Below are 27,963 nucleotides of genomic sequence, written 5' to 3'. Positions count from 1 at the left end.
CGCTACTGTCATATGAACTGTTTATTTTCGTTATTAAGTTTTTGAAATAATTAAAAATATTAATGAAAACAAACACATTTATGTTAAAACAAGTAAGGAAAGCCTAAAGTCGGGCGGGGCCGACTATATTATACCCTGCACCACTTTGTAGATCTAAATTTTCGATACCATATCACATCCGTCAAATGTGTTGGGGCTATATATAAAGGTTTGTCCCAAATACATACATTTAAATATCACTCGATCTGGACCGAATTAGATAGACTTCTGCAAAATCTATAGACTCAAAATTTAAGTCGGCTAATGCACTAGGGTGGAACACAATGTTAATAAAAAAATATGGGAAACATTTAAATCTGAAGCAATTTTAAGGAAACTTCGCAAAAGTTTATTTATGATTTATCGCTCGATATATATGTATTAGAAGTTGAGGAAAATTAGAGTAATTTTTACAACTTTTCGACTAAGCAGTGGCGTTTTTACAAGGAAAATGTTGGTATTTTGACCATTTTTGTCGAAGTCAGAAAAACATATATATGGGAGCTATATCTAAATCTGAACCGATTTCAACCAAATTTGGCACGCATAGCTACAATGCTAATTCTACTCCCTGTGCAAAATTTCAACTAAATCGGAGTTAAAAATTGGCCTCTGTGGTCATATGAGTGTAAATAGGGCGAAAGCTATATATGGGAGATATATCTAAATCTGAACCGATTTCAACCAAATTTGGCACGCATAGCTACAATGCTAATTCTACTCCCTGTGCAAAATTTCAACTAAATCGGAGCAAAAAATTGGCCTCTGTGGTCACATGGGTGTAAATCGGGCGAAAGCTATATATGGGAGATATATCCAAATCTGAACCGATTTCAACCAAATTTGGCACGCATAGTTACAATGCTAATTCTACTCCCTGTGCAAAATTTCAACTAAATCGGAGTTAAAAATTGGCCTCTGTGGTCATATGAGTGTAAATCGGGCGAAAGCTATATATGGGAGATATATCCAAATCTGAACCGATTTCAACCAAATTTGGTATGCATAGTTACAATGCTAATTCTACTCCCTATGCAAAATTTCAACTAAATCGGAGCAAAAAATTGGACTCTGTAGGCAAATGAGTGTAAATCGGGCGAAAGCTATATATGGGAGCTATATCTAAATCTGAACCGATTTGGCTGATATTTTGCAAGTTTTTTGAGACCCATAAAATATTCGGATGTACGGAATTTGAGGAAGATCGGTTGATATACACGCCAATTATGACCAGATCGGTGCAAAATATATATGGCAGCTATATCTAAATCTGAACCGATTTTTTCCAAAATCAATAGGGATCGTCTTTGAGCCGAAACAGGACCCTACACAAAATTTTAAGACAATCGGACTAAAACTGCGAGCTGTACTTTGAACACAAAAATACATCAACAGACAGACGGACATCGCTAAATCGACTCAGAATTTAATTCTAAGCCGATCCGTATACTAAAAGGTTGGTCTATGATTACTCCTTCTTGGCGTTACATACAAATGCACAAACTTATTATACACAGTAGTGGTGAAGGGTATAAAAATAGATGAAACAGAACAAGTAAAATTGTCTGCCTTAAATTTAATAATTTTAATAAATCAATCGCGAAATTTTCATTGCGAGAATCTAAAATAATATAGGTTTTTAGGTAAAACCACCTCCTTAAAATACACTTGAAAAATAAAAACAAAGAAAAAGCAGTAGCAAACAACATACGAGTACTGGTCCATTGAAAAGATCCCTGACACATTTATAGCGCTACTAAGCCCTTAAGAATTATAACATTTAATTCTTGTTAAAAAAAAAAAAAAACAAAGTAAATAACACACCCAAAGACAAATACTTTGCTCCGAACTAAATTTAATTTTTTTTTACAAAGAACCGAATAAATCCATAGATTGGACAATTAATTTGACAGGTTATTGAAAACAAAACAAAAATTTGTACCTGTTTGTAAACTGTGTTACAAACGTAATGACTAACATGTTATATCCTCCATCCTATGGTAGAAATACAATACTGCACCCCAAACTTCTCTTTAACCAAAAACATTGGTTAGAGAAAAGCAACTTAATGACAAATCCCACAACAATTTACAAACCATTTAAAACTTTCCTCAATACGAAATTATGACTTCTATAGGTTTGCATTTAAAGTTCATTTGTGTTTGTTATGTGATTATTGCTTACTCTTGTTACAACCAACACCCAATGGAAATAAAACGTTATTTTAATCTTTAATCCAATAAAGGACAATTTCGTGTAATCTAAAGGTAATGCGAAGTTCAAAATAGATACTCAAATAACATCCACAGATACATAGCCAAAGAGGGAGAGAGAGAGAGTGTGGTATAGTTTAACTGTACATTTTCTACAACTTTTTTAAACAATGCATACAGTGAGCAGCAAAAGTCATGCTACCCCATAGCAATTAAAAAGTCATTGGTAATTTCTCTAAACAAACTAAATAAAATTATCTTTTGGCATTTATTAAAAGAAATTGTAAAGATTTTAACCATCCATATACTGTTAAATTAGTGGGTGTATTCCTCAATAGCACGGTCAAGATTGGAATATGCATGTATTATTTGAAATCCTTATGTGGGTAAATATTGTACACACATCCTTATGTGGGTAAATATTGTAATAGAATTGAACACACAGAGAATACAGATTGGTGTGACAATCGAATTTATTGTCAACCTCCTTTTGGCACCCGACTGATTCGGTCGACACAACTAATACCACATATGTTGTTGGTTGGATCTGCCGACGATATTGGTTGTGACTAGCTTCATTATTCGGTTGTGTTGTCCAACCTAAATAATACTCATGGCCGTATTAAAAATATATTTAAAATCATTACTTCACAGTGAAATATTATATTTTATTTTATTTACATATAGGTATAGTGGTACAAATAAATCTAAATACGCTAAATGTATGTAATTAGAAGATACAAATTTTTGTCTAGAATCTCTACTTATTGCATCAAAATGTATCTACACCCAGATTTTTTTCACCGTGAAAAAAAATGTAGCTTCTTAAAATCCAGGACTATATCGCTGGTTAACCAGAGTTAATAGTTCTGCCCAAGGTGGCGTCCAGAGTACATAGTGCTGCTTACACAGTCTCACACAAGTTTACATACGATTACAGAATTTGTATTTTCTTTAAATGATAAAATATTATAAACTATACATATACATGCTTTAATTTTAGTATAATATATTCAAAAACAAAATATTTGTTAATTTTTAAGAAACAATTTTAAGAGTGGTTTATAACCAACAACAAGAAACATTTTTAGTTAGAAGGTTAAAAACTCAGGGGTATGTAAACTTGTGTAAGACTGTGTAGCTTAAAAATCGTATGGTAGGGAAATTAAGAAATAAAATTAGAAAGTTACGGGGTATAGGTATCACTGTTCGAGTTTATAAAACTAATTCCAAAACTTACCCACAATATAATATCACATCAAAAATGGTCCACAGTTACTACCACACGCAGAGAAGAAACATGATTGTCACAATCATATTCGAAGAGCAAAATAATATGATAGGAGCTATTTTTGCGGCGACCATGTAACATTTTAACCTGCAACCATGTTGGATCAGTGAACATGGTTCTAAGAAAAATATAATTGTCCTCATCTAATATGTTATTATATTGATAAAAAGAATTTTGTTTGAATGAAAAGACAATGGTCACGATTTAAAATGTTATGGTATTCATTCAAAATGTTTTTCTTCTAGTTAAAAGAACATGGGCACAACCTAAAATGTTTTGATCTTTATGAAAAAACTTTTTTCATCGTCGAAAAAAGGACGCCACTTGAGAAAAGAAAACACAAAATTAACTTTATTTATTTGTTTTTATTTATTTATAAACTAATTCATTGTTTGTTTGTATTTATAATGTCGTGCAAGCAAACATCACATATTTTTACACACACTATTTTATTTCAATTTCAACAATAAGTAATCATTCCATATTTACATCGTGTGCCCATCAAATGTACAAACGGAAACATCATGTAACTGCAAATAAAAATAAATGATCCATATAGCAAAATGCAGAACAAAAAACAGGTATATTTTTCAATTACACTTTCCTTTTTTGTGTTCACATAAAACCATGTGCCACTTGTGAATAAATAAATTAACACAAAACACAGTATATCCGTATTCTCCGTCCATTCCAAGAAACAATCAACACACGACTGACGCGCAAAATGAAAATCGTGTGTTTTTTATGTTTTTATAAAATTCTTTTCGCTGCAAAAAAGTTAAAAAATTAAATGGTCACGAAAAAAATGTAAATGGTCTTTATGGCCACACAGCTAATATTGTCATTTCTATCGTACATACAATATATGCCTTTCTTTTTTAAGCCAATTGGAATCCTACAAAAATATGCCTTCCTTTGATAGTAAATAATAAAAATGACATTTGAGAATTCATCAAACGGAATTCGGCTGAGAATACCAAATTATTCAAATCAGTTAGAACTACGAAATTTATTTAAGGTAGGTCATATCTATCGAATTCAAATAATTTTTTTCAAAAGAGAGGCAATTAGTTGCTACAACCATTTGTTTGCAATTACAAACGAAAATCTATTGAAATTATAATCAAATGATATTAAAGACAGACAAACGCTTGTGATTGAAGCAAATAAATCAGTACAACTGATATTTAAATCTGAGTTTAAAATTTTCGTTAGTAGAACTGATTTCCAAGCAATTTATTTTCTGTGTGCAGATACAAAGAAGGTTTTCTACTGCTGAACCATCTTATTTGGACAAATGCAGACTTATATCGCTTAAAATACTTGAGAATAGAAGAATGCTTCAGTCACAAATGTAGATTGTTCTGATTTACTTATACTTTTGCCTTTGAATGTGCCTCCAAGGCTACTGCGTCATAATAAGTTCTTTTACGTTCCATTACATTGAACAAATTATTCTTGTAATGAGCCTATAAGAAGAGCTTTAAAAAGAGGTCAATAGATTCAATGAATACAATTTGGATTTAATTTAATGGTTAATATAGAAAAAATCGCTAATTTATTAGATCTTATATATTTTTAGTTTTAAGCTCTAGTCTGTAAGGAATGTTTCTGTATAAAATTATAAATGATCTAGTAGATTGTTCTGATTTGCTTAAACTATAGCCTTTGAATGTGCCTCCAAGGCTACTGCGTCATAATAAGTTCTTTTACGTTCCATTACATTGAACAAATTATTCTTGTAATGAGCCTATAAGAAGAGCTTTAAAAAGAGGTCAATAGATTCAATGAATACAATTTGGATTTAATTTAATGGTTAATATAGAAAAAATCGCTAATTTATTAGATCTTATATATTTTTAGTTTTAAGCTCTAGTCTGTAAGGAATTTTGTTATTCCATAGACTGAAATAAATAAGTTTTTACTGCTTATTTTTTTTATTTATTCACCTATATACCAGAAAAAGACCAAATACGAATTCCTCTAATTAGAGGCTTCTAATAATTGAATTGATATCCTTTGAGTAGTAAGCTACCATTAAGCAGTCCTCCATGAAGCGCCCCAATTTTCTGGTATATCTTTATATGTCATCCGAGAAAATTACATGGTCCCAGAACTGTTTTTATATTCTTTAATAAAGTATATGCTCTTCTTTTTGTTCAAGTCGCGAACATACGTTTTCTTGAGGGCTGTTACTGCTTTGAATTTGCTTTCTTTACGAACTGTCTAACTGTATGAGCAGAAACTTCCATCCAAATGGCTTCCGATTTTAATAGCGTCAGTCAATGAATTTATTGTATTTTTTTCAATTAAAAATGTTAATTTTTGTATACATTAACAACTTTTTGAATGATAGATTTTGATCTACCCATACTAACAGTTCCTTCAGCACACAATTTTCCCATTTCATGCTTAGGTTAGGTTAGGATTTAAGGCTCACTTAAACCAGTACAAAGTGACACACAGTGGTGAACTTCCCTCTTATCACTAGTACTGCCCGATTCCATATTTAGCGCAATAAGATGGGACCTACTTCATTTTTATAATGAGTGAATAGACTGGTGTTCTATCGAAACTGAGATGTACCCATTACCCTTTGTATGCAAAGCGGACATGCTAAATATTGCACCACGATGGCTCCCATTCCATGATTACAGTAATCCCTCGATTTACGTTGTTTCGATATAGGTCGAAAAATTGTTTGTTCCATCAAATTTAAATTTCCGTCGCCATTCGATTTACGTCGTCGATTTTTTTGCCACTTTATCAGAAACACCTTCCATAAGTAAAATAAGTATCAACGATGATCGAAACATTTTTTTCCTAAAATTCTTACCGAAATTACTAAATTTGCTTTACTTTTGAAGTTTTTTATTATGTACATGCACATACAACAAAAATTGACTTTGGAGTAAATATGAGCAATTTTTAATTCGGTTTACGTCGTTTCGATTAACGTCGTCAGATTCCGGGAACCAATCACGACGTAAATCGAGAGATTACTGTACTAATAATTTTTTCCTTCTTCTATGAAAGAAATACCTTTTTATTCCCATTGTGCACAAAAATAAATTAATCCAATGAGAATGAAAATATGATGTGGTCAAGAGTACCTTAACTATTGCAGCTCACTGTATATTCCCACTCAAAATAACTGTAAACATATGAACATTACTGGTATATATATGTGTGTGTGCGTGAAAAAGTAGAATATTGTATATTAAGTGGTTGATTAAAGAATTCTCAAACCAAAAGAAACCCGAAACCAATAAAATGGTTAAAACTGTAATCAACAAGTCTCATTGGGTTTATGAAACGATTAAAACACTAAACTTACTTGATCTACAATGGAAATAACAAGTTGAAAGCAAAAACGGTCAGAAGATTGTTAAAACAAAATCGAAAACAAATATAAGACTCCGTTATTTATGCTAACAAAGTCTTGTTGGCATCAACTGTTCCGAAGTCAAAAATCCTACTCAATGTCTAAAAAATTGAGGTAGCATTACAAAAAGAAAACATTCCAAAGTTAAAACTGTGTGAAATAACCCTCAATTACAAACTTATTAAAATTTAAATTGGACTTACCCGAATATTTCAATTATGCAGGTTCGTAGCATAATAGGCTTACGGTCTATCTTACAAGCATTGAAGTCTATCCTTTATCCAATATACGAGACAGTTGCCTACAAGTATATCGACATACTTTTTTTCTTTGCTTCTTACAAACATATTCCCAGTTTTTTTTTTTTAGCCTTAAGTGATGAATTGTTAAATTTGCCTTGTCTGTCTTCCTGATATTTTCCTTAATGTATTCTCCATCTACTTGAGTTCATTTGGGTGTTTAAACGTTTTCCTATTTTATCCTTTTTCAGAAGGCTGTAATGCATATGGTTATGCATGCTATGGAGGACATGGCAAACGTTCTTTAAATTCCCCAATGCCCGATATGTTGTCAACAGGTCCAGAACAGAATGATTTGAATCAGCTGCAGCAGCAAACATCGCAACAACACCATCCCAATTCCATGTTTCAAATGTATCCGAGTGAGGCGAATGTACTTATAGATGGTGACCTGGAATCATATCCCAGATACCGATTAATTAAAATTATGAAATCTTGGGTAAGTAATCAATTGATGTAATAATAATTGCAATGAGTAGCACCAGGAACATCGATAGCATACTAGCGTTTTTGTAAAGTCAACTATAAATAGATACTATTTAACCTAATGGTAGAAAAGCAAAAATAATAATACGAGGGTTGCCTTTCATATTACGGGATTGGACAACCCTAGTATTGCAATCTGCCCACTTACAGCACTATCGTAAAGCTTGACGTAATGTGTGAATAATTTAAATAGGAACTATCCAAATTTGTACTTAGATGAGCAAAGGCAAGATCCTTTTTGGAAGTTGAATTCACGACTGCAGCACAGTAGTTTTCCAAAGAGGTGGCTACTAAGTAGTTTAGTTTAGCAACTGAAATCAAAAATTATAAATTTTTGAACATTTCAATATAACTTTAAAGGGGAATGATCCACAGCACCAATTCAAAAAGTTTAATTTCTATAAAATTATATATTAAGGAAAAGCAACCATTAAAAATATACTATTTTCGCCAGATACTGGGAACTTAATTTAAACATGTACACATTTCAATTTCACAGTTTTTGAAATTTTTATTAACCGTTTTTTCATTACTGCTGCTATTGGTGGAATTTGAAATGAACTGAAGCTTGTTTTATAAGTTGCTTTTATCACCCGGTTTTTGTATATTTTCTAAAGTTTTTGAGTCAAAAACATTCATGTGTACACAGTTTATATCAGTTGGTTTTTGTATGGACATGAGACTTCCTATCAATTTTATTTTTGATGATCTTGATTTTCCTGCATGTCATTTACCTAAATAAATAGATGGTTCTTCTCACATAATATCTGTATCTTATCACATATGTTATATAGAAAGGCTTTCTCATATTTACAGGTATATACACGATAGTAATTCGAACATTACTGTCGTGTATATAACTGACAAAGATATTACGACTAAAAAACTTTTACCTATAAATTGATGCTGTGAACCAAGTGATATGTTATTGCAAGATCATCATGAGACCTATCGTGAGATTGGTGGAACCAACATACATTCAATATTGCATGAACATTTGGCCGACAAAAAAATATACGATCGCGGTGGTTCCAAACAAATCTAAGACACCGTGACAGGTGATGAATCGTGGATTTATGTGTATTCGGCCGAAAGTAAACAGCATTCGACTGTATAAGTGTGAGTCCAAACCAATAATAGTTACTCGCGCACGAAGCACTTCCAAGCAAATGATCACCTATTGTTTTGGGAAAAGTTGCAATCGTACCACAGTAAATTCTGAGTGGTACACAGTTGTCTTTCAAGAAATCAGGAAACCCAATCACCGAAGGCGGATCACTTTTGACAACTACAATGCGAGCTCTTACACATCAGTTCTACTGTATTTTTGAGCTCTCAAAATATCGATTTGATGGGTCATCCGCCGAATAGTCCTGACTTGGCGCGGCATGACTTCTTTTCATTTCCGTACGTATAAAAATGAAATGAGACACGTGAAGAAGCGATTGATACGTTCATAATCCGATATACCTCAATCAGAGTAGGAAAAGTGCTTCGACAATTGGTTCCAAAGCATGCGAAAGTGTGGGGAATATATTGAAAAATAATAAACTGATTTTCTATGACTGAACAACGACTCCTATTTGTACATCAAAGATGCAGGCGAAGGAATAAAAGAAAGCGATGTGCTCGCCACGATGGTTTAGTGGAAACTCAATTTATTAATAACTTTACAATGGCTTATATACTAGAAAGTAAAATACTTCTTATTCTAATTATAGCTAAGTGTTTGCTGCTATCTGTTCATGTGGAAAATCCTTCACATGGATTTTATTACTATACGCTTGCGTAGCATACTCATCTGTGTGTTATCAGCCCTAATGGTTCTATTATATTTAGGTAGACCGCTGATAACACTTCTGCCTACAGACAATACACATGCGCATTTGTTCACATACACACAAAAAAAATTTTTTCTGATTCAATCACGAAATTAATTGATCCAATTAATTTTTAATTGAAATGTCTTCAATCACAGAAATGATAGTATCAATTAAAAAATTAATTGAAGGCCAATTAAAAAAATAATTGATATTATTATCTTTGTGATTGATTTTTGTTTCAATTAAAAAAATTGTTGAATCAATTAATTTTTTAATTGAATATTTTTTAAAACTCAATTAAAATTTTAATTGGAAAATTTTTCGTGAAATTTTTTTGTGTGTAGATAACAGCCAACAATGTTTGGGTACAGCAAAGTATGCTGGTTGAAATTATTGACAATATGGGAATCTATGAAATATAAAAGGCAACTGTACATAACTGTACAATGATTAATATTTGTTTTTATACCCTCCATCATAGGATGGGGGTATATTAACTTTGTAATTCCGTTTGTAACACATCGAAATATTGCTCTAAGACCCCATAAAGTATATATATACTGGGTCGTGGTGAAATTCTGAGTCGATCTAAGCATGTCCGTCCGTCCGTCCGTCCGTCCGTCCGTCCGTCCGTCCGTCCGTCCGTCTGTTGAAATCACGCTAACTTCCGAACGAAACAAGCTATCGACTTGAAACTTGGCACAAGTAGTTGTTATCGATGTAGGTCGGATGGTATTGAAAATGGGCCATATCGGTCCACTTTTACGTATAGCCCCCATATAAAGGGACCCTCAGATTTGGCTTGTGGAGCCTCTAACAGAAGCATATTTCATCCGAACCGGCTGAAATTTGGTATATGGTGTTGGTATATGGTCTCTAACAACCATGCAAAAATTGGTCCACATCGGTCCATAATTATATATAGCCCCCATATAAACCGATCCCCAGATTTGGCTTGCGGAGCCTAAAAGAGAAGCAAATGTCATCCGATCCGGCTGAAATTTGGTACACGGTGTTAGTATATGGTCTCTAACAACCGTGCAAAAATTGGTTTACATCGGTCCATAATTATATATAGCCCCCATATAAACCGATCCCCAGATTTGGCTTGTGGAGCCTCTAAGAGAAGCATATTTCATCCGATCCGGCTGAAATTTTGTACATAGTGTTGGTATATGGTCTCTAACAATCATGCAAAAATTTGTCGAAATCGGTCCATAATTATATATAGCCCCCATATAAACCGATCCCCAGATTTGGCTATCGGAGCCTCAAAGAGAAGCAAATTTCATCCGATCCGGCTGAAATTTGGTACATAATGTTGGTATATGGTCTCTAACAACCGTGCAAAAATTGGTTTACATCGGTCCATAATTATGTATAGCCCCCATATAAACCGATCCCCAGATTTGGCTGGTGGAGCCTCTAAGAGAAGCATATTTCATCCGATCCGGCCGAAATTTTGTACATAGTGTTGGTATATGGTCTCTAACAATCATGCAAAAATTGGTCCACATCGGTCCATAATTATATATAGCCCCCATATAAACCGATCCCCAGATTTGGCTTGCGGAGCCTCAAAGAGAAGCAAATTTAATCCGATCCGGCTGAAATTTGGTACATAATGTTGGTATATGGTCTTTAACAACCATGCAAAAATTGGTCCACATCGGTCCATAATTATATATAGACCCCATATAAACCGATCTCCAGATTTGGCTTGCGAAGCCTCAAAGAGAAGCAAATTGCATCCGATCCGGTTCAAATTAGGAACGTGGTGTTAGTATATGGTCGCTAACCACCATACCAAAATTGGTCCAATCACACAAAAATTGGTCCATATCGGTTCATAATCATGGTTGCCACTAGAGCCAAAAATAATCTACCAAAATTTTATTTCTATAGAAAATTTTGTTAAAATTTAATTCGGTTCATAATAAAATTTTCATCATTGTCAAAATTTTATTTCTATAGAAAATTTTGTCAAAATTTTATTTCTATAGAAAATTTTGTCAAAATTTTATTTCTATAGAAAATGTTGTTCAAATTTTATTCGGTTCATAATCATGGTTGCCACTAGAGCCAAAAATTTTATTTCTATAGAAAATTTTGTCAAAATTTTATTTCTATAGAAAATTTTGTTAAAATTTTATTCGGTTCATAATAACGGTTGCCACTCGAGCCAAAAATAATCTACCAAGATTTTATTTCTATAGAAAATTTTGTCAAAAGTTTATTTCTATAGAAAATTTTGTTAAAATTTTATTTCTGTAGAAATTCTTGTCAAAATTTTCTTTCTATAGAAAATTTTGTCAAAATTTTTATTTCTATAGAAAATTTTGTGAAAATTTTATTTCTATAGAAAATTTTGCTAAAATTTTATTTCTGTAGAAAATTTTGCTAAAATTTTATTTCTGTAGAAAATTTTGTCAAAATTGTGTGTCTACTTTGTCAAACTGAATTGGATCGATCTTTTTTGATTTAATATATACCACGTATGGACTTACATACAATTTAGAAGATGGTGTTAGGAGGTTTTAAGATACCTTGCCATCGGCAAGCGTTACCGCAACTTAAGTAATTCGATTCTGGATGGCAGTGTTTAGATGAAGTTTCTACGCAATCCATGATGGAGGGTACATAAGCTTCGGCCTGGCCGAACTTACGGCCGTATATACTTGTTGTTCACTAATCCCGAAATATAAAAGGCAACCCTCGTATAAATTATCACTAGAAAGGATTTCACTGTTTGATTTTTTTTTCAAATATATTCTCCGTGTACGTGTACACAACAATCGTTTCTCCCAAACAAAATTTTAGATTTTTTTTTTAAATTTGTTGGAATATTCTTTTCACAGTAAATGAATTAAAACACAAAAAAAAAAAATAATAAAATATAAAAACATCATTTACGTTTTTTCCTGATTTCTCTGTTCTATTGGCATAAAATATTGATGAAAACATTGAAATTAGTCCACATTCATTTATTCTATTCAGCAACAACAACAAAATACAACTCTGTTTTTGAGGGCAATCACAGCAGCCTCTATGTGTGGCGTAATTTTCACAACAAAATTGTAATCTTTTGCAAAAGAACCTAAACAGGTCATAGTGCATATCCCAGCAAAAAAGCACTTCCAAAAATGTTCTTTATTTTAATTAAATTAAAATTTTTATAAGTGTTTTTTTTTCATATTTTTAATGGGTAATTTTAACTTTTTTTGTTTCAAATGTAATTTTGTCGAAAAAAAAATACTTAATCCATTCTAGAAAAATTGTGAATTTTTGGAAGGATTTGAGGTCAAACATTTCAGACAACCATTAAAATGCATTAAAAATCACAAAAAATATATAAATTATTTATATGTCAAAATATCACAGAATTTTTTTTTACTTCTCATCCAAAACATTGAATTCAGATCACACCTTAAGAAGTGATGCAAATTCAGTGCAAATGCTGTTGAAATGGTGGACATTCCTCCTATGACAAGCCCATGTTAAACTTATCGCTTCTACGTCACCACCACTTCCAGATCCAAAAAGAACATTTTCACTCATTTTTGGGCGACGCTTTTTTTCTGGGGTATTTTACCCATTAGACTCCGTGTGTACATTATTCCAAATTTGAAAAGTCTACTCGGGACCCCCTGCTTTCGTTTTAATATCTATTTAGGCATTTTAATACTTAAATAATTTTGCAACTATCACATCCTTAGACTTATACTCATGTTCACATTTTTCAATTTCATTACAGTTCGGAAATACCCACAGAAGACCATCTGCTGAACGTTTGTCGGACATGGATTACCCCTTATCGGGAGAAATGTTTAATCATGAAAACAATCCTCCAATAAACAACAATCACATCTCCTACTAAGATCAAGTAATACAACATAAATACCAGTTAAAGTTTATATATAAGAAGAATAAAAATCATAAGCAAGCCAAAGGGAGATTAATAACTAAATATTGTCATGCATGTTTCCTTCGATTCCAAGCTCAAGCTATTACTATATAAAATAAATTTATTTCAAATGGTTCCAACATTGTAAATAAGCAAAATGTTACTACACACAACTATGATTCAGTACATTCATTATAACAAATAATAAAAACGAATATAAATGGTCACAAACTTGCTTGTGAAATAATCGAAAAAATGTAGAATAAATAACTGAAGTTTTTTTTCGTACATATACTATTTGATATATGACAGAAAATGGGCTGGTAAAATTTCAGTTAATATAAATTATAAAAAAATAATTAAAATTATTTCCGTGATTATGTTTAATATATATAAATATATAGACTTTTTTGTGTATAACTAAGGAAAGCAAAAGACTATATGAAAATATTATTAAAAAAACTTAGAAACTCTTTACGAATATATTGTATATATGTAATAAAAAACAAAGAAAATATATATATAAAAATCAAATAAAGCTTCACCACGCTTTGTTAAACAATAGCAACATAATGTTTATTCTCCAAAAAAATACAAATACTTAAGTCTACTATGAAAAGTAGCCATGCTGCAGTACACTTCACTCACCATAACATGGTCGGGGAAATTATGTACCCGAGTTTTTGCAGCGAAAAAATTAGTTTTATCGCTATTTTTTCGCTATTCGAAGTTCTAGGTCTTTAGAATATACTTCCGACCCAACCCCCTTGTCCATCCAATTTGGAGCCATTGGTGTGGAAATCTATATAACGTTTATTACCCGGGGTCTGTGTGCAACACGCCTCACTGTTGGAAATTAGAGTTTCAAACTTTTTGTCGGAGAGCTGTTTTGCTACTACGTTTAGCACATCTGGCATTATTTTGAGGACCGAATTGTGATCGCGTCTTTTTCCGACCTCAGCGATAGCTTGCGCAACCGTACAGCTGATTGTTTGGCTAATATGTCTAAAGGAAATAGATGAAACATGACATTAATGGAATCTTTTCCTGTCCTATTGAATGCGCCTGAGATACACAGGTACGACATTCGATGAAGTTTAGACTTGTCGGCCTCTGAAGACCGGCCACCAGACCACAATACCATGAAGCATTATAGGTCTAAACACTGCCGTGTACGGCAAATGAAAAATTTCCGGGTTTAGTCCCCACTTTTACCGATTTTCCAGCTTCCTGTCCAAATTAACCAAAGGAATTTTGCGCACTCAGCAAAGGCAATTCCAATACCCCTAAGATGGGCTTAACCGTGAGAATCCTGCGTTCTTTGCAGTACATGACTAGTCCTGTATTTGCAGGATTTACCCCTAGACCCTTGTCCTCGTCTAACAACCTAAGTATCCTTTGATCAACATTCAAAGTTGTCAATCCATTTAATATCGAGCTCGGATGGTTAGATTAAGTTAGGTTAAAGTTGCAGCCCGATCAAGTTTCAGGCTCACTTAGACTATTCAGTCCATTGTGATACCACATTAACTAAAAGTACCTATTACATATGGACACTTCTACACGGATGAAAAAGACTGTTTTTCATATGTTTGGCTATAAACATTATATGTTTGGAACACAAATTTTTAAACACAATATTTTTGAGTGCAAGCATATAATGTTCATAAGCTAGCATAACATGTTTGGGACATATATGTTAATATGTTAGAACATATTATGTTTGGGACATAAAATGTTTGTAAATATAATATGCTTGGATGCAAACATATATTAATTTAGAAATAGCCTATAAACATATATGTGTTTAGTAGCTTGGAGCGCTATTTAACAGGGAGCGATATTGAATTAAGTTGGTGGTTGTTGCTTGTTATTACAAAATTAACATTTTATTTTCCCTTGGCAATTGATCAGCTACTTCTTTGATCCTTACAAACTGTGTGGTCCACTGTTCGAATCCCCGTCCGGCAAAAGGTAAAATTAAAATAAAAAAAATCATAAAATTTAATAATTTCTTCTACAATGTTTGTATTACAGAAAAAGGTGCTAAGAACTAAAAAATCTCGTGGAAGTGAGAAAGATGTGAGGGAATATACAATTAGGCAGAAACAAAATTTTGAGCATTCAGGTCGAAAACCTATGTTGTTAGCACCTATATTACCTGTTTATTTTCATAATTCATTATGATTGTAAATATATAAATAAATAAATAAAATTTTGAGCACAATATTGTTTGGAAGAATTTTTTTTAAGCATATAATATTTTTGGGTGCAAAATGCTTCCAAACATATTATATATTCACATAATAACATATTGTTTTTTGGAAGACAACATTATTGAATTTGGATGCAAAAATACAAAATGTTTGGAACTTAGACTACCCAAACATATATTGTTTAGACCAATATGCTTTCAAACATATTATATATTGGAAGAGATCAAACATATAAATGTTTGGGCAATACCCAAAAATGTATATGCTTGAAGCAAAATATGTTTGGGAGTATATGTTACAGAAGCGATTTTTTGTGAGGGTGTACTTTTAACCGCTGAACCTCGATTATTTCCTTCTGTTGAACCAAGCAGATTGTTCCAAAAACATTAGCAGACTGCTTAAGTTAACGTTTTCCAGGTCCGCCAGTAATCTAAAGCTATATGCCCCTAAATACGCCTTACACAAAATGCAGGACACTCACACAACATGTGTTTTATTGATTCCTTTTCCTCTGCATCATGACAGCTCATGCAATAGTCATTATACTTCGTGCCAAAAGTTTTTGCAAAAAATTGCTTACGCCTTACACAAAATGCAGGACACTCACACAAGATGCCTATCAGGCCGCGACCCGTTATAGCAGATATCAGGAGTAATATCTGACGTCTCGAGAACACTAGCATATCTAGTGTTATTTTTAAGTTTAAATGGGGCCATATTTGCTTGGTGTCGTTACAACCCTTGCAATTCTCCCATTGAACGTTTGCCATCGTAACAGCATTCTCACGCAGCTTGCAGGTGTCTAAGGGCATACCAACAGTTTCTAGTTCCCCTGGAATATTTAAGGTTGTCCCTAGCCTTGCTAACTCATCCGCTTCGCAGTTCCCCGGTATGTTCCTACGGCCAGGCACCCATATTAGGTGAATATTGTGCTGCTCAGCCCAGAGCTCGGATGGTAGTACCGGTATAATCATATTGAACGTATCCCTATACCTATTCCAATCAGTTTCCCTTACATTTGGCCAGTTTGAAACTTACCACTCAACTATCTTTTCATTCAGTTCCACGGTGACGTCCAAAACCTAAATATTTATTGCCATAATTAATACCGTGTTTGTACACCCAGAAAAAAGTGCCTTCAACACTAAAGGAAAAAAGTTTATCGATTTTGTTTAGCCATTTTATTTCCATTCATTTTGTGTGAAACAATAAAGTTTACTTGTTTCAGTAAAAAAAATCCTAAACTGAAAGCATTTAGGCATATTTCATTAACTAGAATAAGGCATGGAATTTTACAAATACTGTTTTCTTCGAGGGGTATAAGAATTTACAACTGAACAAGATAATTTTATTCACTGATAACAAAGCATTCGTAAAAATAAACAAAAACCGAACTAAAACCAAGTTTCCTCAAATTTAGTACAATTTCGTATAAAATGATAATTCTGACTTCCTTTATTATAGAAAGCTTATCATACATACGAAAAACACTTCATCATCATAAGCGTAGGAAGGCCTCTGGGGAGGGTGCAAAATTGGCGGAGAAGCGATGACTGTAATATGAACTTGTCATAGGACGTATGTCCACCAACAGCCCACTGCACTGAATTCGCATCACTTCTAAAGGTGTGATCCGAATTCAGTGTTGTGAATGTGAATTAAAAAAGTTTGTGATATTTTCCCAAATAAATAATCTTGCTGTGGAATATTTTCAAATATTATCGATTTTTCTAAAATGGATTTAGCATTTTCCGGCAAAATTTGAATAATTCCTAGAAATTTGGTATTGACTTTCAGTTATGTTACAAGTGGAATTGATTTGTATACAAATGGTAGCGATGCTTTTTAATTTGAGGATTGCAGTGGAGAAACTATTGCTGCTTTATTGAATTTTACTCTTGAGAGTAATGTATTTATTTACAGTATACGAGGGCAGTTTGGAAACTTCTTAGCCTAGCACATAAAGCGCGGTATAAACAGAAAAAGTGAAGTGTTTGTTACGATCTGGCAACTCCTTCATATAGAAACATGTGTTCAAAAAAGACGCATCGGCAATTTCTTTACAATGGAAAAATTAGAAAAGGGTGCTGTCATTAAATATTTACATAAAAAAGGTTTATCGGGACAAGAAATTCATAATGATATGGTGAATGTGTTAGGTGAAAGTGCTCCTTCATATGCAACAGTAAAAAATTGGGTTGCTGAATTTAAACGTGGTCGTACAAGCATTGAAGATGAACCACGTAGTGGACGTCCAAAAACAGCAACAACAACAGAAATTGTAGCCAAAGTGCATGATATGGTATTAAATGATCGACGAATAAAAGTGCGTGAAATTGCTAATATCGTGGGCATCTCAAATGATCGAGTCCATTTAATTTTGCTACAGATGAAAAAGGTTTCTGCAAGATGGGTGCCGCATTTGTTAGCAGTCGATCAAAAACGTATACGAATGAACATTTCTCAAGCTTGTTTGGATCGTTTTAAGCGGAATAAAATGGATTTTAAGCGTCGTTTCATAACTGTTGATCAGACATGGATCCACCACTATCCCTGCCAGCATTTCAAAGTTCCATTCCATCCTCATCGCTACCACAGACTCGTAAGTGACACTGCAACAATCGCCAACTGTGATAGTATTTTGCCATCACTATTGTTACAAGAGCCATTTTACATTTTGTGAAATACCAAGCACAACTAGCTTCTTATAATTTATTTAAATAAAAGTGATAATGAAGAGCTGAAAACATAGTTATTTCGCTTAAAATTGTGAAAGGTATATTGGTGAACAATTTTTGACTTTCCAAATGGAATAAAGCGATAGTTTTTCACATATTTTTCCACACACGCTGCCTCCATTGGGAATAAAAGCACTGGCTGATAGACGCTACAACATGTTAAATGTGATGTGATAGTCGTATAAATGTTATATTTATTAGAATTTATAAATGTTTAATAAAATTAATAAACATCTAAACAATCGTGTTTTACTTGACCACAATGATTCTTTTACAACTACCTTAAAATGCACTTTGTCTAATTGTTTGAAGGGGCTCTTATTGGCGTCCTTCTAAATGTATCCAGAAAGGCACCTAATAATTGCACTCATGCTATACATTGTTGTAGTAACTTGGCGTAGTACAACTTCTATATATATCGTATACGACTGTTTTTGACGAAGTAGGGATTCTCAGAAGCGCTCCCAAATTTCAAAAAATGTTGGCACGGATACTCCAGAGACAAAAGAACGGAGGAAGTGCCCCAAAGAAGGCAAAAACAATTCTATCGGCTGGTAAGGTTATGACAACGGGTTTTTGGGACTTCAAAGGTATTTTATTAATTGACTATCTGCAAAAGGGTAAAACAATAAATTCAGAGTACTATTGCAACCTTTTGGATCAATTAAATGTACAAATTCGAGAAAAACATCCTGGCTTACCACACAAAAAAAATAAGTTTTCATTAAGACAACGCATCAGCGCACAAGAGTGGTTTAACAATGGCTAAAATCAACGAATTAAAGTACGAGTTGCTTTACAACCCACCTTATTCTCCTGACTTAGCTCCCAGTGACTTTTACTTGGGCCCAAATCTAAAAAAAATCCTTGCTGGCAAGCGTTTTACCTCAAATGCAGATGCAATTCCAGTTGTAAAGCACTATTTTGAAGATCTTGAGGAAAACTATTTTAATCATGGGATAGAATTGCTAGAAAAACGTTGGACTAAGTGTATTGTTTCAGGAGATTATATTGAAAAGCAAAAATATTTTTGAAAAACTAACTATTCTCTTTCATTGATAGGCTAAGAAGTTTCCGAACCGCCCTCGTAGTGTCTGTTTTTTGTTGACAACGCGATTTTCTCAACAATTGAATATTACACTAAATGTTTGAAAAATATTTGAATTTTAGCATTTTTCAAATGTTTGGCATATTGATTGAAAGCAAACCACAACTAATGTGTGAAAGCATTTTAAAATATTACATTCCTATAACATGTGAATTGTGTTTAGAACAATTGAATCAGCTGTTGTCTTTTTATTTGTACTTGGCAATACTAACACTTCGTTGTAACTGTCACATTTTCAAGAAAAACATTCTGATCCGCGTGTTTCTCATTAAACTATTTTCCCATTTCCTCAAAAAATAATAACTGTTGAATTATTGCAGATAATAGCAATGACAAATTTAAGTGAGGCTGAGGTAGCAAAGCGGTTGCGAACGAAACAACGCGATAGCAGTGTAATTTTTCGGAGAAATCGGGCTTTGGGATATGTCAGCAATCATGTCCCTGCCGTAGTTCGTTATATACAAAGACGTAAAGATAATTTGATTACCACATGTATTGGAAGATCATTCCAAGTGTACACAGCTAGCCACTTCCGATTACTACATGTTAGCGGGCAGCATCCAGATGAAATCACTTCCATGGCTACTGATCGCTGGCATATTTATACCGCAAGCAATAAATGCATATACGCATGGAGGGCTGGCAAACATGTGAGACATATCTACAGGGGTCACAACAAAAACGTTCATTTATTGCTGCCTTTTAATCGACATTTGGTAGCTGTTGATGAAGAGAACATTTTAAAAGTTTGGAACATTAAGGAGGAGGACTTATATTTGGAAATACCCTTTAAACAAGATGAATTTCAAATTACAGCTATTGCACACCCACCTACCTATGTTAATAAGATAGTATTGGGATCTAAACAAGGTCGACTTCAAATCTGGAACATAAAGGACAATCACTTGGTATACACATTCAATGGTCATGACAGTCGTGTAACATGCATTGAGCCAGCTCCAGCTATAGATGTAGTCGCGGTTGGCCATCAAGACGGTACCACAATATTGTTGAATTTAAAATATGATGAAATACTCATGGAGTTCAAACAAGATTGGGGAGCAGTATCAAAAATAACTTTTAGGACGGATGGACCCCCTATTATGGCAACTGCCGGTACAAATGGTTATATTGCGTTTTGGAATTTGGAGGAGAAAAAAGTAAAATTGAAATAATATTAACGAAAGTTATAGATAAAATAATTTTCTTCTTAGATTGCCAGTCAATTGCAGGCGCACGAAGATTCGGTTACAACTGTTATATGTCTACCGAATGAGCCATTGGTGTTGACAACATCCCCCGACAATTCAATGAAACTCTGGATCTTCGATATGACTGATGGTGGGGCACGTATGCTGCGTATCCGCGAAGGTCACACTGCTCCCCCACTTTGTATTCGCTATCATGGGATGATGGGTAATACGATATTGTCTTCGGGGGAAGATAGTTCCCTTAGAACATTTAGCACAATATCAGAGACTTTGAATAAAACTATGGGAAAAGCTAGCTACAACAAGAAATCGTCCAAAAAGAAAAGTATGACACATACCTTTTAACGTTATTTCAATTTAAATCAATAACGTTGGTTTATTTTAAGGTCGTTTCGAAGAGGATAACCATCGCATGCCACCAATAATCGAATTCACAACAGAATTAACCCGAGAAAAAGAATGGGACAATATTGCTGCTATACACTGTGGAACAATACAAACCACTACCTGGTCATTCCATAAAAATCGTATGGGCGAACACAGATTAATACCTGAACAATTCACTAACAAACTTCGAAAAGACTTCAAAACGGAAACAACATGCGTTACACTCAGCCATTGTGGCAATTTTGTCCTCATTGGTAAGGAAACTTTGACAATTAATAGTGAATTGTGAATATTTAAATATTTTGCCTTCAGGTTATTCAAATGGAGAAGTAGAAAGATTCAACATACAATCTGGAATTCACAGGGCCAGCTATGGAAAACCAGCACACACGGCTGCTATACGTGGAATAGCTTGCGACAATTTAAGTCAGATGGTTGTAACAGGATGTAGTGATGGTTTTCTAAAATATTGGCATTTCAAGGAGAAACGTAAGCTTTTGCGAAATATTTCATACAAAATATAGACGCAATAAATGTTATATCATTTCTAGTTGACAAGCCTTTTGCGGTTAAAAAATTAACGGATGGTATTACACTTATGCGTTGCCATCGTGAAAGTGCTATGATTGCCGTGGCTCTGGAAAACTTTGTTCTATTGGTGATTGATATGGATACCAAAGTTGTTGTACGCAAATTTGAAGGTCATTCGGCTAAAATTAATGACATCACATTTAGCCCAGACAGCCGTTGGTTAATATCTGCATCTATGGATGCATCTATAAAAGTTTGGGACATACCATCTTCTTACATGATTGACCATTTCCGAGTCGAAAGACCATGTGTATCCCTTACGATGTCGCCCACGGGCGATTTCCTTGCCACAGCCCATGTAAATAATCTGGGAATTTACTTGTGGGCCAATAAAATGCTGTTTAACCAACTTTCCTTGCGTTCCATTAATCCCACTTCAACAGCTCCATATGTTGGTCTGCCAACAAATGTGGCGGATGAACTAAACCTAGTAGAAGCTGTCGAAGAGTTGAACATGGATGTGTATGATGGCGACAGTGATGAAGAGGAGGATGTTGGCGAAGAAGTTAATTTCATATATGAAAGCCCAGAGCAGTTGTCAAGCGGTTTAATCACCATGTCTGGAGTAGCCGTATCCAGATGGCAAAATCTTTTAGATTTGGAAATTATTAAAAAACGCAACAAACCTAAAGCACCACCCAAAGCACCTAAACAGGCTCCTTTCTTTTTACCTACAGTCGCTGGTTTGGAGATGAAATTCGATATCTCCAATGCCAAATCCGAAGAGACCCCCGACTCAAGAATATTGAAAAGTTCAAATCTAAACAATCTTACTACATTTGGCAAAATCCTTGAAGATACAGCCATAAGCGGAGATTATGAACGCCCAGTTACATTTCTCAAACAAATGGGTCCCTCAATGGTTGATTTTGAGGTAAAGTCTTTACATCCTCTCGGTGGAGGAACAATCAAAGCTATGGTACAGTTTCTGAAAACTTTGCAACACATGCTCGAATCGAACAATAATTTTGAATTGGCCCAATCCTATTTAAGTGCTTTTCTACGATCGCATGGAACTAATCTAATAGAATTTCCACAAGTAATAAAAGCTCTCGATGAGTTATCGAAAGTCCAGGAGACTACATGGCAGAAAATTGAAGAACATCTTATGTATGGTTTGGGTGTGGTGTCGTCTTTAAGAAATTTTGTACAATAAACTATATTGCTATACGTTTGTAAGTTTTTAATTTCTAAATAAAAAGAAAACTGTTTCTATATGTTGTTGTTCTGCATAGCTATATGAATGGTTTAGCCACTTGTTGTCACCCAGGGTTGTGGTGTCGTCTTTAAGAAATTTTGTACAATAAACTATATTGCTATACGTTTGTAAGTTTTTAATTTCTAAATAAAAAGAAAACTGTTTCTATATGTTGTTGTTCTGCACATAGCTATATGAATGGTTTAGCCACTTGTTGTCACCCAGGGTTGTTGGGTAGGTTAACATATAATTATTGCCTTGCAAGTTGTCAATCACATTACTAGAACATATTATATAGATTTCATAATCGAAATGTGTGGGTGGTTGGGGCAATCAATCCTAGCTAAGTGTCCAAATACATATATATATAAGCAGGAGGAAGCATATGTGTATCTATTTTCCCACCACATTAGTAGAGGGCAATTGTATCCATGGCGACAATTACAATTAGACTGACTTGTCACTACTGCACAAACCATTTTCAAATGACGACTTTCAATTAATAATCAGTTTGAAATTATTATCACCTAGAGGAGTTTGTTTCAAAGTGTTTCTAGGGTATAGTTTTGGGATTTTTTAATACACTGATAAAGTGAAATTGCAGAAAGATGAAACACCAACAAGTCGTTGTGGACTACTGGACCATGCTAAAGACCTCTATAACCTGTTTACTTTTGGCTATTTCGGGTTATGTATTATTAAAGTTAGATTTGCACTCCACCCTTCTCATATACATTTTTAAAATAAATTTCCTTTTTTTTAAGAATGGTTCAGACTATATTCTATTTACCCGGTTACTTAAAGAATAACCAGAAACGGTTGGAAGAGTTGGCAGCCAAATATAATTTAGATTTGGATAAAGAAATTGCCGAAGCAGAAAATGATGTCGATCGAGAAGAAAATTCGCATCAAGAGCCACCTGCATCTTCAGAACCGGAGGAAAAGAAAGATAAATAAAAAAATCATTTCAATAACATGACTCAACGAAACAATTGGATAGTAGTTCTTTTCATATTCAATATAAATGTATTTTATCTGTACTTACTTTCATAAACGTAAATTGGTTTCATTTAAAGGGGTTCTTACAAACTAAACACAATCAGCCACCACGACGGGCATATCTTCAGGATTTTCGTCCAATAAACCGTCGAAAGACCAATTCATGCTATGCTTCAATTTTTTTATCAAATGTTCAGCACTTTTATGTAGACCACTTACACTGAGATTAATCAATAGTGATTTTATATCTTTATAAACACTATTGCGCTCCGTTGGTTCCATTAACTCTTCGGGTAGGCGTGGCAATTGATAAACCAAAACCTCTGCATACTTCATGAATAAAAGTCTGTATTTAACTACGGCATCTTCGGAGTGTGAAAGCAGTAACAGAATTTTGCGCCAATGTTCTAGCGACTCAATTGAATATCCCACAAAGAAGAATGCAAACGATAGCTGCACTTCTTCTATTAGATCTTGGGGTTGTTCTAACCCACCTAATAACATGTCACAAGCCTCAATACAATCCAGAGAGTGTCTCGAAATGTCAGTTGGTGTACATTCCTTAGGAACTCTGTCGGGAACGTTGCAAAATCTGGGTGCGGTACCCTCTACTGGTTTTAATTGTGGCAATAAATCGTTTTCGTTATTCAACAACTTTGCTTGTATGGCAGGATGAACTTCATTGATGGGACCTCGAGGCCTTTCAGAATCTGGACACGATTGTAATTCTACATTTGTGCGAATTACACCTAAAGATGGCTGGCACCTCTCAAGTGTTTGCCTTGAGACTGTATCTGTCAATTTACGCCAGTCATTCCAGTATCGGAAATCATATGGCGCCAAATACCTATCCAGAGTTTTTAAATTCTCTCGTATTCTTCGTTTCTCCAAATCTGGGTCTGTTGTCTGACGGTCTCTCAACTCCTCATTGTCCGCATCCCACTCCTTTACTAAAATTTCTTGTTCGCAAAAGAAATGTGCGAATCCAACTCTGGGAGCTGTTTAAATTATTATTAAAAAATATAAAGTTGAAATAAATTAATATTTTAGTTTCACTTTAAATTATTACTTTATTCTATTTTTCCTTATCTGTGTTCTTTTAAGGCCTGTATTAAGGCTTTACTTCAGTTCGTGTTTCAAATCTTTAGCATATTGTTTTCAAGGAAGAAAACATCAAAATTGAATTGAATTTGGTTTCAACAATGACGACTTAGAAAACGGAACGTGTCGATTGAAAGTATGCGTTCGACAGTATGGGAAACTCACCTATATCACCGTACGGCCCTGTAGCTGCGCACCAAATGTGATGAGGACCTGGTGGAATCATCTTTACGCCACGGAAGTTTTCATCAATTGTATAAGAACACAAATCAATGCCGAATTCTGTTTTCCTAGGAACTCCAGTAATGATAAGAACGGCTCCATGATTAAAGAGATTTTTTGCCGTATCAGGATCCATATGCATCGAAACGTTATTGTCCGTTTTCATGTTTGTTGGTCTATGTTCAGCTCATTTGTTATTATTGATAGCAAATGTCCAGCTGTTCGCAGTTATGATTGCCAACATCCTCAATGAAATTTATATGCATTTTTATTGGAAAATTCCGAGGGATTTCGGAAAAATCAAGGCATTTTTGTGGTAACAGTGTGTAGTAAATTGGCATCTCTGAAACAGTTGACCAAAAATGTTTGATGTACCCTGCCAGCATTTCAAAGTTCCATTTCATCCTCATCGCTACCACAGACTCGTAAATGTCACCACAACCATCGCGAACTGTGATGGGGGAAGCATATCAAAAAGTACAAAATGTACATGAAAGTATTTTACCATCACTACTGCTAGAAGAGCCATTTTATTTTTTGTGAAACGCCCCTGCCATCATTTCAAAGTTCCATTTCATCCTCATCGCTACCACCCTGCCAACATTTTTTGAATTTGGGGGCGCCTCCCCACTACGTCGAAAACAATCATATACGACATAAAAAACTCGTCGGAAAAGCGCCGTCACTATTGAGAAGTTGTACCACGCCAAGTTACTACGAAAAAGTTTCTCATCAGTGCAATTATTAGGTGCCTATTTAGATCAATTTCGAAGGACGCCAATAAGAACCCCTGCAAACTATCAGAAAAAGTGCATTTTAATGTAAAGGTGAGTATTAAGTTCGAGTTTAGCCGCTAAAATTGCCATTTTTTCACGATTACTTTTCTTTAATAATACTTTTTAAGGAATACAAACTTTGTGAAAACTTGCTCTGGGCTATTCCCCATCAAGTTATAATAAAATGTGCAACAAATATGTATAATTTTATGCCTTTTCTTACTGATTTAGTTTTCACTTTAGTGAAAAAACTCGAACTTAATACCCACCTTAATTGTAGAAGAATCATTGTGGTGAAGTAAAACACGATTGTGTAGATGTTTATTGATTTGATTAAACTTTTATAATTTCTTATAAATATAACATTTTTCGGTTTATCTCATCACATTTAACATAATTTTTTGCATTAATAAAAGAATGATGTTGAGTTTTAAGTAGCAAGTTACATATTGCAGCGTCTATAAGACAGTTTGTTTATTTTCGATGGAGACAGCGTGCCTGGAAAAATATTTGAAAAACGATCACTTTATTCTATTTGGAAAGTCGAAAATTGTTCACCATATACCTTTCACAATTTTAAGCGTAATATATATGTTTTCAGAACTTTATTTTCGTTTTTATTTAAATAAAATATAACAAGCTGGTTGCGCTTGGCGTTTCACAAAAAGTAAGTAAGTAAGTATTTTTTATTTGAGACTTATTCTTTTCGATTACATTGATGATATGAACTTTTCGATAAGTTAGTGGTAAACTTAGAACTATATCTGTCTTGTTCTAATACACAGTTTAATAATGTAAAATAGCTCTTGCTCGTTTCACAAAAAATAAAATGGCTCTTCTAACAGTAGTGATGGCAAAATACTTTTATGTACATTTTGTACTTTTTGATATGCTTCCCCATCACAGTTCGCGATGGTTACGAGTCTAATGAAATTTGATTTCATAAGAAATCATTTCTATATTTGGTAACGAAACTTCCGTGAAACGTTGTTATCGATTGTTTACATAAGAAATACATGGCGAAACATCGTTAACGGCATGCAATTTCTGCTAGAGGTGCTTTAAAAAGAGATTCGTCGTTCAATTGATAAAAGCCAGTATGAACCTCTTTCAACGGAAATGTTTGCTAGAAGTGCATACCGAACAGATGAGGACCGGTTCCTCATCTTAGTGATTAACCTGAGGATAAATTATCGGCTAGTAAATATATAGGTGGTGAAAATCTAACAATAAACATTCCATTATAGTAGATGACGTATATAAGACTGTTGTAAAACCGCTTGTTATCTGATTTTTATTTACTTGTAGTGTGTCCACTACTTCCCTGCCAACATTTTTTTTAATTTGACGGCACTACTGAGAATCCCCACCACGTCGAAAACAATCGTATACGACATCAAAAACTCGTCGGAAAAGCCCCGTCACTATTGAGAAGTTGTACCACGCCAAGTTACTACAAAAAAGTTTCTCATCAGTGCAATAATTAGGTGCCTTTTTAGATCAATTTAGAACAACGCCAATAAGATCCCCTTCAAACTATCAGAAAAAGGTGCATTTTAAGGTAGTTGTAAAAGAATCATTATCATTGTGGTCAACTAAAACACGATTGTGTCGATGTTTATTAATTTGACAACATTTATCCCTTTATCTCATCACATTTAACATAACTTTTTCATTAATAAAAGAATGATGTTGATTTACACGTAGTAAGTTACATGTTGCAGCGTCTATCAGCCGTTTGTTATTCTCGATGGAGGCAGCGTGTCTGGAAAAATATCTGAAAAAACAATCACTTTATTCCATTTGACACGTCGAAAGTTGTTCACCATATACCTTTCACAATTTTAAGCATAATAACTATGTTTTTAGCACTTTATTTTCGTTTTTATTTAAATAAATTATAATAAGCTAGTTGCGCTTGGCGTTTCACATACTATAAAATGGCTCTTCTAACAGTAGTGATGGCAAAATACTTT

At 33.9% G+C, this 27,963-nt stretch overlaps 4 protein-coding genes across 6 annotated transcripts in view; 3 read left to right on the top strand and 1 right to left on the bottom strand.

Moving 5' to 3' along the window:
* The window catches only part of CCHa2 (neuropeptide CCHamide-2), a 46,267-nt gene extending 32,557 nt beyond the window's left edge, over positions 1-13,710 (top strand). For all 3 annotated transcript variants that reach the window (XM_075294779.1, XM_075294785.1, XM_075294783.1), the window contains exons 3-4: positions 7,419-7,666; positions 13,291-13,710. In XM_075294779.1, the coding sequence (XP_075150894.1) occupies positions 7,419-7,666; positions 13,291-13,413 (371 nt within the window). In that variant the 3' untranslated portion in view covers positions 13,414-13,710. The remainder of the gene's footprint in view (positions 1-7,418; positions 7,667-13,290) is intronic.
* A 6,012-nt stretch (positions 13,711-19,722) lies between these two features.
* LOC142224953 (WD repeat-containing protein 36) lies at positions 19,723-22,906 on the top strand. Its single transcript, XM_075294730.1, has 5 exons — positions 19,723-20,662; positions 20,717-21,038; positions 21,100-21,354; positions 21,413-21,589; positions 21,652-22,906. The coding sequence occupies exons 1-5, from the start codon at positions 19,832-19,834 to the stop codon at positions 22,845-22,847; spliced, it is 2,781 nt and encodes a 926-aa protein (XP_075150845.1). The 5' UTR covers positions 19,723-19,831; the 3' UTR covers positions 22,848-22,906.
* Positions 22,907-23,374: 468 nt separating this feature from the next.
* Positions 23,375-23,943, top strand: LOC142224974 (uncharacterized). The gene is made up of 2 exons (XM_075294754.1): positions 23,375-23,592; positions 23,654-23,943. Exons 1-2 carry the CDS (start codon positions 23,498-23,500, stop codon positions 23,844-23,846), a joined length of 288 nt encoding a protein of 95 aa, XP_075150869.1. The 5' UTR covers positions 23,375-23,497; the 3' UTR covers positions 23,847-23,943.
* Positions 23,893-25,423, bottom strand: LOC142224968 (protein AAR2 homolog). The gene is made up of 2 exons (XM_075294746.1): positions 25,155-25,423; positions 23,893-24,886 (listed from the first exon to the last, which is right to left on the bottom strand). Exons 1-2 carry the CDS (start codon positions 25,375-25,377, stop codon positions 23,979-23,981), a joined length of 1,131 nt encoding a protein of 376 aa, XP_075150861.1. The 5' UTR covers positions 25,378-25,423; the 3' UTR covers positions 23,893-23,978.
* Positions 25,424-27,963: the final 2,540 nt, after the last annotated feature.

This window comes from Haematobia irritans, chromosome 1 (assembly GCF_050003625.1).
Source record: "Haematobia irritans isolate KBUSLIRL chromosome 1, ASM5000362v1, whole genome shotgun sequence".
Lineage (NCBI taxonomy): Eukaryota > Metazoa > Arthropoda > Insecta > Diptera > Muscidae > Haematobia > Haematobia irritans.
This window is presented reverse-complemented; position numbering and strand designations above follow the sequence as displayed.